This window comes from Chelonoidis abingdonii, chromosome 1 (genome assembly GCF_003597395.2).
Source record: "Chelonoidis abingdonii isolate Lonesome George chromosome 1, CheloAbing_2.0, whole genome shotgun sequence".
NCBI classification, from domain to species: Eukaryota; Metazoa; Chordata; order Testudines; family Testudinidae; genus Chelonoidis; species Chelonoidis abingdonii.
Genome location: NC_133769.1, coordinates 151,883,898 through 151,898,808, shown reverse-complemented (window position 1 = coordinate 151,898,808; position 14,911 = coordinate 151,883,898). Strand labels below are relative to the sequence as shown.

At 47.2% G+C, this 14,911-nt stretch overlaps 1 protein-coding gene across 5 annotated transcripts in view; it reads right to left on the bottom strand.

Moving 5' to 3' along the window:
• LOC116815541 (rap1 GTPase-activating protein 1-like) overlaps positions 1-13,367 on the bottom strand; it is a 53,568-nt gene extending 40,201 nt beyond the window's left edge. For 4 of the 5 annotated variants that reach the window (XM_032763978.2, XM_032763979.2, XM_032763980.2 and 1 more), the window contains exons 1-3: positions 10,152-10,260; positions 5,592-5,685; positions 5,053-5,088 (exon numbers count right to left, since the gene is read on the bottom strand). In XM_032763978.2, the coding sequence (XP_032619869.1) occupies positions 5,053-5,088; positions 5,592-5,685; positions 10,152-10,195 (174 nt within the window). In that variant the 5' untranslated portion in view covers positions 10,196-10,260. Of the gene's footprint in view, positions 1-5,052; positions 5,089-5,591; positions 5,686-10,151; positions 10,261-13,280 lie in introns of those variants that run through there. The other variant, XM_032763983.2, reaches the window with a different exon arrangement.
• Between the last annotated feature and the right edge of the window lie 1,544 nt (positions 13,368-14,911).

Here is a 14,911-nt window from a genome sequence, read left to right as displayed (position 1 = left end):
TTGCTTTGGGGATTGAGGCTCAGAGACTTTAAGGTCAGAAGGGACCATTGTGATCATCTGGTCTGACCTCCTGCACATCGCAGGCCAGAGAACCTCCCTCCCTCCCTGGGACAAGAACTGTCTTTTCCTCATGAAATGGACAGTCCATCTTGCTCCCTTCCAGGTCACGGAATTAATCCATGCTCTACAGATAACAGATATAACTGTTAGTTGAATATCACACACACATACAAGAGCCAGAAGTAGACAATCCCAACACAGAGATGAACTTCACATTTAAATCAGGCTCATAAACAGCAAAGAAAGCCCTCAGAGTGGATCTCCAACTATCTCTGTTTTCCCTTCACTGCCTGTATAAAGAAAGATGTAGCAGATAAAATCAAGCTCACACAATTCTCAGGATTATAACAGGGGAAGTCAGGGGAGAAAACAGAAAGTCTGCTGTAGAATTGAATGGCCACATAGTAGCACCAGAGAGACATGAGTAACAGCAGTGAAAATGAATGATATTTCTCCGGCTCATGTCCAATAGAGACATACATAAATAGTTTCTTGTAGCACCCGCAAAGTTCTGGTGCTGTACAGACATATAGAAAAGCACAGACCCTGCCCCCAAAATCCTTTTTTCTGTTTGCCTTTTTAGATTATGGGAAAGGGTGCACCAAAGTGCCGAAGGCGATGAACAACAAAACTTGATAATGTAGATGTTTCTGGGATAGGCCTGATTTTCCTTCTCTCTAGCCATCAGTAGCTGGATAATTTCTTCTAGACATGACAGAAGAAGGACTTTAGGAAGGACTTGACCACGGAGAACAGAGTGGCTTTGAGGATGAGCTCCAGGAGGGTGCTCGTGTACAAGAAGCAGTGTGGAAGAAGACATTGAGATGGTTGTGGGAGAAGCAGACAAATGGGATAGTGATGTTGGCATCACTGCAGATGGGGTGAAGGTGGCAGATGAGAAGGGAGAGCAGGGTTATGCAGGCTCTTGACAGGAAGGCTCATCTCATTTTGGTGACTGAAATCAGATTTACTGGATTTTTACTCCTGTTAGCCCTGCAGAGTCAGCACAGCTGAGACACCATGAGCTGAAGTTTATCCTACCTGTGCATTAGCCATGGAATTGGCTACTAAGTTCCACCTGTACAAACTCACTGAAGACAGTAGAGTCACACAGTGAAGTCATGGCAGGGTATTCTGGCAGTGATGATGTTTGAAATGGCAAAAAGCCTAGCTTCATTCTCAGATCCCAGAGGGAATTTTCAGTTAAAACAACATCAATTTACCGGTAAACTAAGCACATCTAATGGGGTGTGGCCAAATAAATTTCCATCTAGAGAATTACATTGAGATGACATTAAGACTGTAACTGCACTCAGAGATCAGGAAATGCCAAAGTTGAGGTTGGACATGCACACTTAACCTTACCCCAGTGCATACATATTACTTTACAAGCTTTAGTTAAATATTCACGTGCTATTTTTCATATAATATCATATACTACACTATTTTAGTACAGTCTCAGGTACAATTTATAATATTTTGATTTCCTGTTTAATAGCACTAATTTAATTATCATAACAGTCCAATTTATCTTTATCTTTCTTTCCCTGTTAATTTTTTAAAAAAATTCACCGTGGGATTGTCAACAGAGCCTACATCCCTCACTTGTGCTCCCTAAATCTCTTGAGTGCTTTTGAAAATCCAAATGTCAATTTTCAAAAACTAACTGGGGAAAAAGGAAAAGAGAAAAAGAAAGGGGAAAAAACAAAAAATGAAAAATAGTAAATGAAAAATATTTGTTAAAAATCATTCAAAAGATATAGTGAAAACTTTCACAACAAATGAAAACAATTTTTCTGTATATTTTAATTTTAAAAAAGTAATTTTTCTATAAAAAAGCTGTGTATTCAAAATATTTTGACCAGTTCTATCCAGCAGCATATCCTTCCTTAGTGCAATTCTGGGGATGAGGCAGCTAACTACAATGCTAATTTAGCTACACACATATGCACAGTAGTCTTCATTACATGTAACAAAGAAGCTAATTTAGCTGCAAAATCAGGTGGGCTATATATGCAAGCAAATTCTCACCAGCTTTCTGTGTGGTTATGCACAATCTCTGGCACATAAGTCTAAGAATAGTGGATGAAATCCCCTTCATAAGAAGGGCTTTACTCTAGGCAGCCATTGATGTGCTAGGGTGCTCTCCTACAGAGTTTAGGAGGCAGATTGGGGGAGAATTCCCCACTTTATAATGTGCACTTGAGCTAGGCAAAGAGCTCTGCATGTCCTTCCAGCACAGAGTTGGAAAAGACCTTCACTCATGTACAGCATGTCCTTCTATAGCTATGAGAAAATTTGCAAAGTGTACTGCGCCATTTTCAAATCTTTTCTCCACACTCTGGCTGAAGGGGGAATTAAAGCTGTTCTCCCGTATCACCGGTAAGTGTTCTAACCACTGGGATAAAAGTTATATGGAGGGGATCTGTCACCTTCACCTCCAGCCACTTTGGGTGGCAGAAGGCAGGCCCAGTTGTGAACTGCTAACAGAGCTAGGCTCCTAAATCCAGGCTGCCAGGAGGCACTTGAGAGAGGTGGGACTTAGGACACACTCTTCTCTTTGGCACCTTCATTTGGCTAGTTTAGGCAGTTCTCCGCCTAGGGCACTGGCATTTGTGAATCACATTCTGAGGTTTCTCTCTCTCTCCATGCATTGAAGAGGTGCCTAAAGGCTTGTCTACACATACAGCACTGCTGCAGTGCGTCTGGTGAAGATGCTCAGTGCTGATGGGCATATGCCAATGGGAACTCTCTCTTGTCAGCATAATAAAACCATCTCCATAAAAGGTGATAGCTATGTCAACAGAAGAAGTTCTCCTGCCAGCATAGTGCTGTCCATACCAGTGCTTATGTCGCTTAGGGGTGCAGCTTATTCACACCTCTGAGTGACATAAATTATGCCGACATAAGCTGTAGTGTGTACATAGCCATAGGCACTTTTGTTACTAAAACTTTTGTTGCTCGGGGTTGTGAAGCACTGGTGTGGACAGCATTTGGGTGGCGGGAGCCACACTCCCATCGACAAAGCTACCGCTTCTCATTGGGGGTGTTTTTATTTAAAGAGTGGCCACACAGTGCACCTTACAAGGGCGCGGCTGCAGCGGCATAACTGCATTGTTATAAGGTATGCTGTGTAGACATAGCCTGACTCAGGCTTTGTGAATCACAATGTTGTTCCTATGATTTTCTAAGTGCCTAAAACTTAGGCGTTACAACGCTTAGGCCTGGTCTACATTACAAACTTCTGTCAGTATAACTACGTATCTCAGGGATGTGGATTTTCCACACCTCTGAGCGATGTAGTTATACCAACTGAACATCCAGTGTACACAGCGCTATGTTGATGGGAGAGCTTCTCCCGTCAACATAGCTACTGCCTCTCAGGGAGGTGGAGTACCTACACCAATGAGAAAGCTTCTCCCATCAGCATAGGTAGCATCTTCACTAAAGGCTTGTCTACATTACCCACTAGATCGACGGACAACGATCTATAGTCTAGACCTGATAAATCAACCACCGAGCGCTCTCCTGTACTCCACCAAGGCGAAAGGCTCAGGTGGAGTCATGGAGGGAGAGTCAGCTGTCGACTTACCACACAGAAGACACCACGGTAAGTAGCTCTAAGTATGTCGACTTCAGCTGCGTTATTCACACAGCTGAAGTTGCATAACTTAGATCGACTCCCCCCAGTGTAGACCAGGCCTAAGTGATATAGTGGCACAGCTGCAAGTGTAGACAAGCCCTTAGAGTTACAATGCCTATGTCCCTTTTCAGATCCAGGCCACTATCAACAGTGCTGCATAATACACTACTATTACTTAATATAGCTCAATACTTTGCACCTGGAAACATCATAAATATTACGTCAGTTTATGGGACAATTAGTTTCCAGTTTAACTTGTACTTTTTCATTTAGAAAAGGGCTGATAGCTGAAGGTCAGATTTTATCACCTTTACTCACACTGAGTCATTCCTTACTCTGCAAATAATCCCAGTAACACTGTTCACAGAGTAAAGTGCAATTTCTCATGCACGGAGGTGGCAGAACCCGCCCCTTACAGCTCGGAGGTTTATACATATACATACTGCACACAACTTCTCATTCACTAAGGGCTAGCACGTACCTTTAGTTACAGCCCTGAGTATGGGGTGGCACATAGATGCAGGAGAAACACTGGGAAGAGACGCACAATTCTTCTCTGAATTCCCCTCTTCTGTTGCAGCAGGGAGTTATTTATTATACTGTGTTTCAGGGTACGGAATCTTCGCCCTTATGGCCTAGCCAGCTCTGCTGCCTAGGCAATTAGATTGTAAGCACTTTTGGGCATGGTCTGTCTTTTTGTTCTGTGTTTGTACAGCACCCAGCACATTGGGGTTTACAACTGGGGCTCCTAGGCACCATAGCAACACAAATAATAACATATGTGTAGGCGGAGCCACCCAGTCCCTTCCCCTCCCCTACTTGCAGGGAATGTACTGGAATTGCAACCTGCAACCCCCTGCTCCCCCTGATTATGCTGCACCAGCCAAGCAGGAATCATTACTATTCACTACCATCAAGTAAAGCAGTTTCCCAAGGGACATCCTTCTAACACCCAGATAGACTATCTCCGTGAAGTACAGTGATCACCCTTAAAAATATATAAAGGGCAGAATTAAGGTTTCACATTAACTTTGGCACTTTCTGACATTTGAATTCTGAACTCTGCACCCTTAATGTTCTCTAAGGGACATATATTTGCATTTAAATTAACTGTGTTTGAGCCCCTGAACTTGAGGGAGGTGACAGTGAAGCCACCCTACCAGAGAGTCAGAAGGGGCTGGGTAGAGCCAGCAGAGCCAAGACTGGGAGAGCAGACCATGCTGGTCAGGATTGAAGGGTACAAGTGAAGCTGCTGTGAAGGTGCAGGGACAGGACAGGAATAGGAGCTGACAATTAACAGTTACCAGAAATTAAGGATCCCAAAGTCTGATTGAATAACTGCTCCTCACCTGCATTTTTTCAATCATTTCAAACAAATCCACAGTCTGTGAAGAGAAAAGGATGACACAGAAAGATATTGGACATTTCTATGAGAGAGAATGTTATCTGCAGTAACACCAGCTATGAGAAAAATAATAAGGGTCCTCATGCTTCAGGGCAGAAATTATTCATCTCCTGAAGTCAGGAAGGAATCCCTCTCCCTACATGGATGGCACAGTATTGAACAACTGGCCAGGTGCATTGTTTTCACCTTGCGCTGTTAAAGGCAGAATAGTGGCCTGATCTGGTATTGGATGAGCCAGGATTCTGGTCTAGATGGACCATTAGTTGCATCTGAGTGGCCAAGATAATGGCCTACTCTGTTAAGTCAAGAGATGGGAAGTTAAACTAGATGGACCAGTTTTTAGGGCACTAACTGAGAAATATATATCTGTGCCCACAATACACACACTCCCACTGTTCTAATGCACATTGCCTGTCCCTCTCCCCTGTTCTCAGATGCTTTATGTATATGCCCATTCTGGACAGGGAGGATGCAGCTCCTTACCTTGTTGTGAACAGCAGGGGTAAGTGCAGTCTGGGGGTCCTGGACAGGAGAGTCTAGGATGTCACTGATGCAGCGCTCCACTTCATCAGATCTCCTGAAGGGAGACAATTGCCATTAACCCTTATAGCATCCAGGATGCCAATACTCATATACAGTCTCTCCAATGGTTCTCCCTGCCACTGGATCCCGCTCTGCCCACCTGCACTAACTCTCTGACAATTCCCTTCCCTGTGGATATACATGCTCGGCCAAATCACTTCCCTGCTCCAGGCTCCTGATTCAATGGCTGGGTTGCAGTGACAAGACGGGTAGGTCCTAGATGGAACAAATGCTGGGAAGCAGGAAGAGGGGAGGGTTCCCAAAAGGGGGGACAGGACCCAGGACTAGCCTCTGAACTATTAAAAACTGTCAGGTTCCCAGGAATCAGCCACTTTGAGACTGCTCAGTATCTGAAGAGCTAAAAGCCCTTGGAGTCACTGAAACCAGAACCTAAAGACAGGCCCACTTGCTACAGCCTTGCTGCCAGACCCAGGGATGAGAATATGCCTGAGCCAGGGCAAGCAAAGGAGAAAAGCAGGGGTCAGAATTATCACTGCTAAGGGGGTGAGCAAAGCAGAACTGAGAAGGGGCTGCTGCCTTGTAAAGTTGCCAACTGTTGCAAATTAATCATAATTATGGCCCTTGCTACAGGCCATCTTGTGATGATGTGAAAAGCTGCAGCCATCATGCTATCTGTGCGAAGAAAACTCAAATAGCAACCCTAATGATGTCTAGCTGTCTACGGGAAGCTGCATTACACTGCCCCTTCTGCCCAGGCTGCGGCCCAGCGCCCCCCTACCCCCAGGGCTCCTGCAGGCTGCAGCAGTTGCATGCGGTCAGTGGCCCCTGTGCGCCTCCCGGCTCCCCCCCTCGCCACGCTTGGCCTCTGCAGCTCCCGGGCATGTGAGTCGCCACTGGGGCGCAGGGCCCTGAGCCTGCTCCTGGATGAGCAGCGGCGGCTCACACTCCCGGGAGCCGCAGAGCCCGAGTGCGGTGAGGGGAGAGAGAGCTGGGGGGTGCACAGGGGCCGCCGCCCGCATGCATCTGCTGTAGCCTGCAGGAGCCCCCCAGGCAGCCTGGGCAGGAGAGGCAGGGGCTATGGCTGTTCCCCGCTAGCGGCGCTGCCACTTTTGCAGGGCTGCCGCCCTCCCTGCTCCTCCATGGCTGGGGCTCGCTGCCCCCACAAGCCGACGCTCTGGCTCTCCGGTACCTCCAGAAGGCAGCTCCTCCCTGCCAAGCCAGGACACCGCTTTTTGGCGCCCCCAACCACTTGGCGCCCTAGGCGACTGCCTAGATCGCCTGGTGGTTGCACCGGCCCTGTCTCTACACTGTCTGTAACTACCAGGGCACAAGTAGTTTTGAGGGCCAAGAATCCTGATGCCCCACATTCTACTGCTGTCTCATGAGTACTGGTGCAACCCATTGGCAATGTGCATTTGGTGTCTGACTCTGTGGGCTGATCCACATAGAGGGTAACGGCATGCATCCCCCATTAGTTACTCCTACAGCTGAAGTACACGACATCTGTATTGTGCTTCTGAAGGTTGAAACCCTGCTAATGACAAATATGGGAGTAAAACATTATAAAAGTTAGTCTAAGGAGCCTGGAGTAATTGTTGGCATGTCTATATGCAAACCACTGTAGTTGATTTGAATGTTGTATTAATATTCATTTTATTTTTTATTTTTTGTACTTGGTTAATGGGAGCGGCTCCTTTAAGAACAGGGCCAGGCAAACAGAGTGCATCTGAAACCGACAGCACAGTGGGGGAGATTTACACTGTGTGTCCAGAGAGCAGATGACTCTGCCAGCGTAAGCTGCAAAGGAGATCAGAATTTCATTTAATAAACTCATCTCTCCAGAAAGAAGCCTCATTCTCAAAGGTGCAAAATTACTGCTTTTGTGGGACTGAATGCCTCAGTCATCTGTAATGCGATATAGACTCAGCATCTTCCAGTTTGATCCTGCAGATCACCAGTTTGAATCCTTCCCTGCTGAACAAGGATTAAAAGTTGTTCCCATCTAATGGATCTTCAGTGGCCCCTCTATGAGATGAGTCTGGCTGAGTCCCAGTTCCAAACTCACCACATCACAAACTTATCACCATGCCTTGCACTCAATTGCAAGCTTTCGGGGCCAAGGACCGTCCCTTACTGTGCAAATGGAAAATGCATGGCACAATCGGACCCCAGTTTTGGTTGGATCCTCTAGTAAGAGCTCCTTCAGCAAAATCCTCTACCTTAATATACATCTTGGCAACAAGACAAACACATTGCAGGTGGGCTGGGGCCAGGGGAATTAAAAAAAATCAGAAGACAGGACAAAAATGGGACTTAAACTTTTAAAACAAATTTCATGATTTTTGGGAGACTGACTCATGAATTTTGAGCTTTGGGGCTTGGCAGTACTGCAGGCCCACAAGGAAGGACCATTTCTCTGCATATATGTTTGTGGGAGAACTTCAAAAAACTTCTACCCCAAACGAGTGGCTCTCCTTGTCATCGGCAAAACTTTGTCTTTTGTGAGTGTGTGTTTTTTTAACACCTCTGAAAGACAAAAGTTTTGTTGTTCAGTTGCCAGTGTAGATCTAGCCTAAGCCGCACATTCTTCTATCAAGGAAGAACAAAGTGCTGCAGGCCAAACAAAATCACAAAAGAAACTGGGCTGGGAAAGAGAAGTAGCAGAAGGCCAGGGGAGGACAGGACATTCAATGCTATATTAAAATTGATTGAGAACTGTTTAAATTCACGCCACTTTTTAAAGAGATATTTCTTTATGCAGAAATGTTTCTTAACCATACAGCTGTACTACCTTTAAACAGAAAAACAGGAACCCACCCCTGGAATTATTCTCACTATCTACTGCTTACATTTTAAATAGAAAAGTAGCCAGGCAATCCTGACCTGCAGCATGCACTGCTATTCAGTCCTTCAGTCTCCACACTCAGCCCTGAAATCCTGTGGAAGACCCTTTATAACCCTCTCAGCTATCCATCTCCACATATACTCTGCCAGTGCTTCTCCATCCTGAAAATAAAACATGCACATCCACTTTGTCAGATGTCATAAGCCCTTTAATTCCCCTTCCACAGGCATTCATAGGAGTGATTTGTTGCTCTCTGGAAGGGGAAGTGTCCAAATCCTCATGAAACTATTCTCATAGGGGCTTGTGATTGAAGGGTGCATGTGGCTATCTTGAAGGCTCTTCATGGGCTTAGGAGTCCAGCCCAGGAGCAGAAACAACACTATGTGACTTCAGGGACTAGTCAAATGGCCATGGCAAATTACAGATAATTCAATGTAATAGCCATGGCCAATAGTTGGCAAATGACCCTCTTAAGCTGAAGTATGTTCATGGGAACCATTCCCTGAAACATTTAGAAGAATCACCGAATTCATAAGAATTAGAATCTGTCTGCAGGTAATTCACAGCTAGAAAATAGGTCTGAAGAAATCAGATAAAATGTTTGCTGGGGAACACTTGTCTTGACCTGCAGCAGCCCCTGCTAGTCCAGTCCTGGGCCTCTCTCCAGTGCCCAGCTCTGCCAATCATGCTCATTGGGGTTTTGGTGATCACATCCTAATCACAACACCAGAGCATGTAGTAGCTAGAGCTTTGCATTCCCCAACACTGTGTCACAGATTGATTCCTGAACTCCAAAGGAAAGAAAGCAAGACAGAGGCAGAGAAGTGAGAGTGAGCAGCTGCCACTGATGAGGCTAACACTCTTGCTCAGTGGTTCTCAACCTATTTACCACTGTAGGCCACATATGCAGCCCACAATGTGTTATGTGGGCTGCATCCAGTACTACCTGTATGGCCCTGAGGATGTCACATGGACCGCAGCTCTGTGCTGATTGGCCCGCAAGCGACCTATGGTCCACAGGTTGAGAACCACTGTGTCCTCATTCTTTGTCTAGGATTTCCTCTAAATGCCTCTGCCTCCTTTTGCCTCTGAAACAGACAGACAGAGAAGGCATATTGGGTCACGAGGTAAACTGCCTAAACTCTCACTCCAAGCTCTATCAGTCATTTGGTCCACAGCTATGGTCCATGCCCGCAGGCACACCAGGTGTTACACTGTTCTGTTCTGGAAGGAGAAGTCCTGAGGAAAATGCTATGCACCCATCCTCAAACACCCATCGCCATCTCCAGAAACATTAGAACTGGGGAACTGCGTCTCCTTCTAAGGGGAAGGAGGAGGGAAGAAAGTGAAGTCTCAGGCTTTGAAGGAGAGCTCATCCTGAAGAAAACAGTCAGTCACTCCCCCACCCCAGCCCACAATCCATACAGGCCAGGGAAAATCTTATCTCTGCTGGGGACAAGAAAGGCGGTTGTCCCAATATCAGAAGGATGAGGATGAGGCTGGGGTGATGGAGCAGAGATGCACATGTGAATTTTCCTGGAGGTTTCCCTCTTTAGTTTTAACCCACTCCCACAGCTTTGCCAGGGTTCTGGCAGGAAGAGGCTGCATAATGCAAGGTCTGTGAGAGGGAGCCAGGGGCTGGTACAAGTACATACCCTCCATAGGCTCCGAAGGTGAAACTGCGCTTCCGAGAAAACATTCTCTACTCTTCTCTCTGCTAAAGGTGGATTCCTGGCTCTCCTGCTTGCCAGCTTCCTCTCCTCTTGTCTCGGCATGCAGCAGGGCATAGACTCACCTCCCCATCTCTGGAGGGCACAGGCTCCCTCCTATGCCCCCCCAAGTCCCAACCCCCACCTGCTTCTCTTTCCTGAGACACACTTCAAATGAGAGAAAGGAAAGAGCTGCTCACAGCTAGGGCCGGGCATGAACCACATGAGGGCAGGAAACTCCCAGGGAGACGCTGCGGGACTCCCTGTGAGCAGCAGAGAGTGACAGCGTTGCAGTGAGAGACTGAGAAACAGGAGGCACGGAGAGAGCAGAAAATAATGTGAGACAGGGGTACTGTTCCTTTTCTATGGCTTGGGGAGCTCAGCTCTCCCTGCACATCCTCTCCTGCCAGGCTGTTGAGATGAGGACCTCCAGGAAGGGGAATCTCAGGTGGGAGCAACAGAGGGACCTGATGATTGGCAGAGGAATGTCAGGGGTTCCCAGAATTTTCTGCCAGTGGGTAAAGTGGTAGCAGAACCTGAGAGGGGGAGAAGAGTCCCCTATTTCCCTCCCCTCCTTTAAAGTAGGGTATTTCCCTCTCAGCCAGCTTGCCATACCCTACAGGAAGAGAGGGTCACAGGAGCAATCCCATACTGCCTCCCATTCCCTAAACAGGGAGAGAAAGCCTGTACCAACCTCTTCTAGCTCCACCTCCTCTGGGCAGTAAATAATACATAATGTGGAGACTTGGCATAAAATCTCTCTTGTGGGATGTCTAGCTGTTGGAGTGCACAAGCTATGGTATCGGGCATTTCATACCTTTGGCAGGTCAGGCCTACCCACTTTTCTTTACTTTCACATCAGTACAGATTCTCCATCCTGGTAGAGACTGTGGTTGGGGGCACTGTCCCCCACGCCACCAACATACACACATGGTTGTGTTTACCTGTCTGTGGCCCTGTTGCTTGGGGACTTGAATCCCTTTCAGACCCATTTCCTCTCTGCCCTCAATCTCTTCCCCTTGCTATGTGAGTTCCAATGCCACAAAATGATGTAATGCTCCATGACCACATAACTTCAAGACCTGTGACAGCAGCCACTGCAGTTGGTGAGGTCCCACGCTCATCTTGAGCTACTTTAATCACTGAGGGAGAAAGAGGAAAAAAGAGAGAATGGCAAAGAGTGAAAGGAGAGACAGATAGAAAGAGAACAAAAGGGAGACAAATGGAGGTGGGAGGAGGAGCAATAAAGAAAAGAAAGTCACAGGGGGTAGGAAGGACCAGAGGGTAGGAGACACACACAGAGTATGACTGCAAGTACTATACAGGAAATGCCAGATATAGATGGGGTAGAAAGAAAGAAAAGGAGAGAGGGTGGTATAATGCCTCCTGTTGGGGACATGAGTGTGCGAATGTTGTTCTACTGCCTCCAAAATGTTCTTGTCATGAAAGGCCAATGGAATTGCAAGTGACCTGGCTGTGCATCATTGTCCAGGTCAAGCACAGATGCCCCCACAAGCAACTCCCATCTCATAATGCTGGGAACATACAGAGAAGAGAGAACAAAACAAGTGATGAAAGCTAGCTAGTGTGCCCTCCTGTGTTCAGAGCAGAACCTGAGGCATCACATACAATGAGGAGCTGAAGCTGGCTGGAAGCTTTAGGACCCAGCAAGAACAGATCATGGCTTATTCTCTCTGTCTCTGTCCCTCCATCTCTGTTGCTGGGGAATGAGAGGAACTGCGTACTCACAATGTGGGAACTTCTGAGTGGGAAGGGGAGATTAGCTAAACTAGAACAAAGAGAGAGCATATGGGAAAATGAAATGTAGACAGGTGAAGGGTCTTGTACTGTGAGGAGAATTGCCTCATGGGGAGTGGAGATTAGAGCTCTCTTATTACTGGTTCTCTAGGTATGTTAGGCCTGGCTTTCATTTCACTGCATCACAACTTTATAGAACCAAAGGACACAACCCCGATATACAACTGCAAAATAGCTCCCTCAGCAACTCAGCACCCACAGGTCCCCAGCTCACAATCTAGTTGCAAACAGCCTCCCTCCTCAAACAAGTCACAACTCCCTGCCACTTGCTGCCCCTCAGTATACTACTAATACACAACCACTCCCAACAACCACTGCCCTCAACTTGCACTCAAGCCAAAGACAGCCTGTGGGTACGCACTAAATACAATGATGCCCCCTGACTGTATGGGGATATACATCCAGTTGTGTTAATGAGTATGTTTCAGGATGTATGGGTCAGTGTGTGAGGTCATTCATTCTGAATATGTGTAAGTTTGAGCTGGAAAGGTTTGGATTTACTCTAACACAAATTGATCTCAGCGCCATCCATCTATTAATTGAGTCACTGTAAGTACATCTGATGTGAGACATTAGCTCACAGAAGGGAATGCATGCACAGGCACAGGAACAGGCACTCACACAAACATAACCCCTCAGACTATAAACTAGTCCTCACAGAAACTGTCTCCGTCTCTACTCATTAATACTGTGCAACGTTAATAAATCAGCAAACAGCTTCACAGGTGCAAGCCACGCACACACAGAGCGACACACAAATCCACATCTGCACACACAGTTGCACACAAGCATGTCCACACAAATGCAGACACACACTCCAACACACAATCCCCTGTGCCAGTGCCAGATGTGAACAGATGGCATCTCCCATGGCCCAGCTGGGCTCAAGATTTGATGCCATGAGGTTGGGAGGATAAAGGTGAGATCCTTTAGACAACCCCCTCCGCCCCCTCCACCTGCCCAGTGTCTCTGTCTCACTTCCTCTCCACGTAGCTACCCTACCACGTTCTCTGCCTCTGGCCAACCCCTGCCCCGCTGAGCACTGCATTACAGCACAATTTCTTTACAATATACCCCAGAGCCACCTCCCCCTTGTAACAAATTCCCTCAGTCAAGCTCTGTTCCCTGCACCGTGCCAGGGGGACCCGTGTCAGCCCCTGCCCAGCTGCCTCTGCCCCCCCTCCCCTGCGGATCACAAAACACCTTTAATTGGCATTGCAGGAGAGGAGAGAATGAAAAGCAGCTGCGCTCCCCTACCTGAGCTCGGCTCTCTCATCCCCGACTGGTGAGCGGATGGAGACACAGGGAGTCCAGCGGCTCCCGCATACGCTCCCCCCTCCTCGCGCTATCAATTATTCAAGGAGGTTGCAGTGTCCTCTTCCTCTTGCTCCCTCTGCCTTGCCCTCCCCTTCCGCTGCCCCCACCTGCGGAGAGAGGGAGTAGGGCGGTCACACGCCACACCAAAGAGATCCTCCTTCAGGGCAAGAGCCCCGCTGTGCTCTTATACCGGGAAAGTGGAGCCTAAGGAAAGGGGTCAGCGTGGCTGTTCCCTGGGGACTGGTCTTGCAAACCCTCCAGGATTGTGCTGGAGCCTCCAGGACTTAATCTGTATTTAAAGATTATGGCATGTGATGGAACTTCCAGGAATATGTCCAACCAAAACTAGCAACCCTACCAGGGACTGGCATTCACAAGGCAGGCACAGCACTGGCAGTGGTACTCTCCCACAGGCACCCTGCCTCCTTCCAACACCATAACCTCAGCCCTACAGAAATGACCCAGGATTTTTGTTCTGTTTTGTTTGGTGGTGGTTTGTGTGGGGGAGTGCTTCGCTCTGTGGCCCACTCAGTCATAGTCTGATTAGTGTCAATTGCAGTGAATTTGGTACATAGATTGACTGAAAACCCAGCTCATTTCATGTGGTGGCCAAGGAACAGAGCTAACTACTTACAGTTAATGCTATTGTGGGACTTGTGCCCTATAGGTGAAAAGCTCTGTACCTATTGATTTCACTGCCCCATCTTAGACAGCCAGCCCCACCTCCCCGTATCATAGGGCTGGATTGTAACTACTGCAGCGGAGGGGAAGGGCTCTGTATTCCCTTCCCATGAGCCAATCATTCCTCCTGACCTTTTCCCCATTGAGGTAATTTAGATCTCATCTCACCCCCAACTGTATAGGTCAGAAGATGCACTCATGCAGTGTCTAGACTGAGATAGTCCTTTATTGCTAAGATCTGATTAAAAGATGTGGCTTGGTCCCACCACATGAGCCAGAAGAGAATGAAGCTCTATACCTCCTCTTAGGTATTTGTGTAAGTGGGGTGGGGGCTCCTTGAGGACCCTCCGTGCTCTGATCAAAGACTGATTGAGTAACTTAACTTGGTCTAGAAAGGCACTAAGGCCCAGATTGTCAAAGGTATTTAGGTGCCTAAACTCCACTGATTCCAACTCCCATCTCATAATGCTGGGAACATACAGAGAAGAGAGAACAAAACATGTGATGAAAGCTAGTTAGTGTGCCTTCCTGTGTTCAGAACAGAACCTGAGGCATCACATACAATGAGGAGCTGAGCCTTGGAGCTCAAGCTCACCAAATGGGGTTTGATCAGGATACAGCCAATTAAAAAAAAACCTCTCTTTACAAGCCATCCCACCCTACTACCTCCAATGAAAATGACAGACTGGGTGTGCGTGTGGCAGAAACCTTCTTGTCTAATTCAGACCAATTCTCCAATTTGTCAAGGCCACTTTGAATTCTAATCTTGCCTGCCAGACTGATTGCAACCTCTACCAGCTTGGTATCACCCGCATATTTTATAGGCAAGGATGAATTGTGGAACTGACAGTTAGAAATCAGCTTCTCTTTACTTGTAAACTCAGCACTTG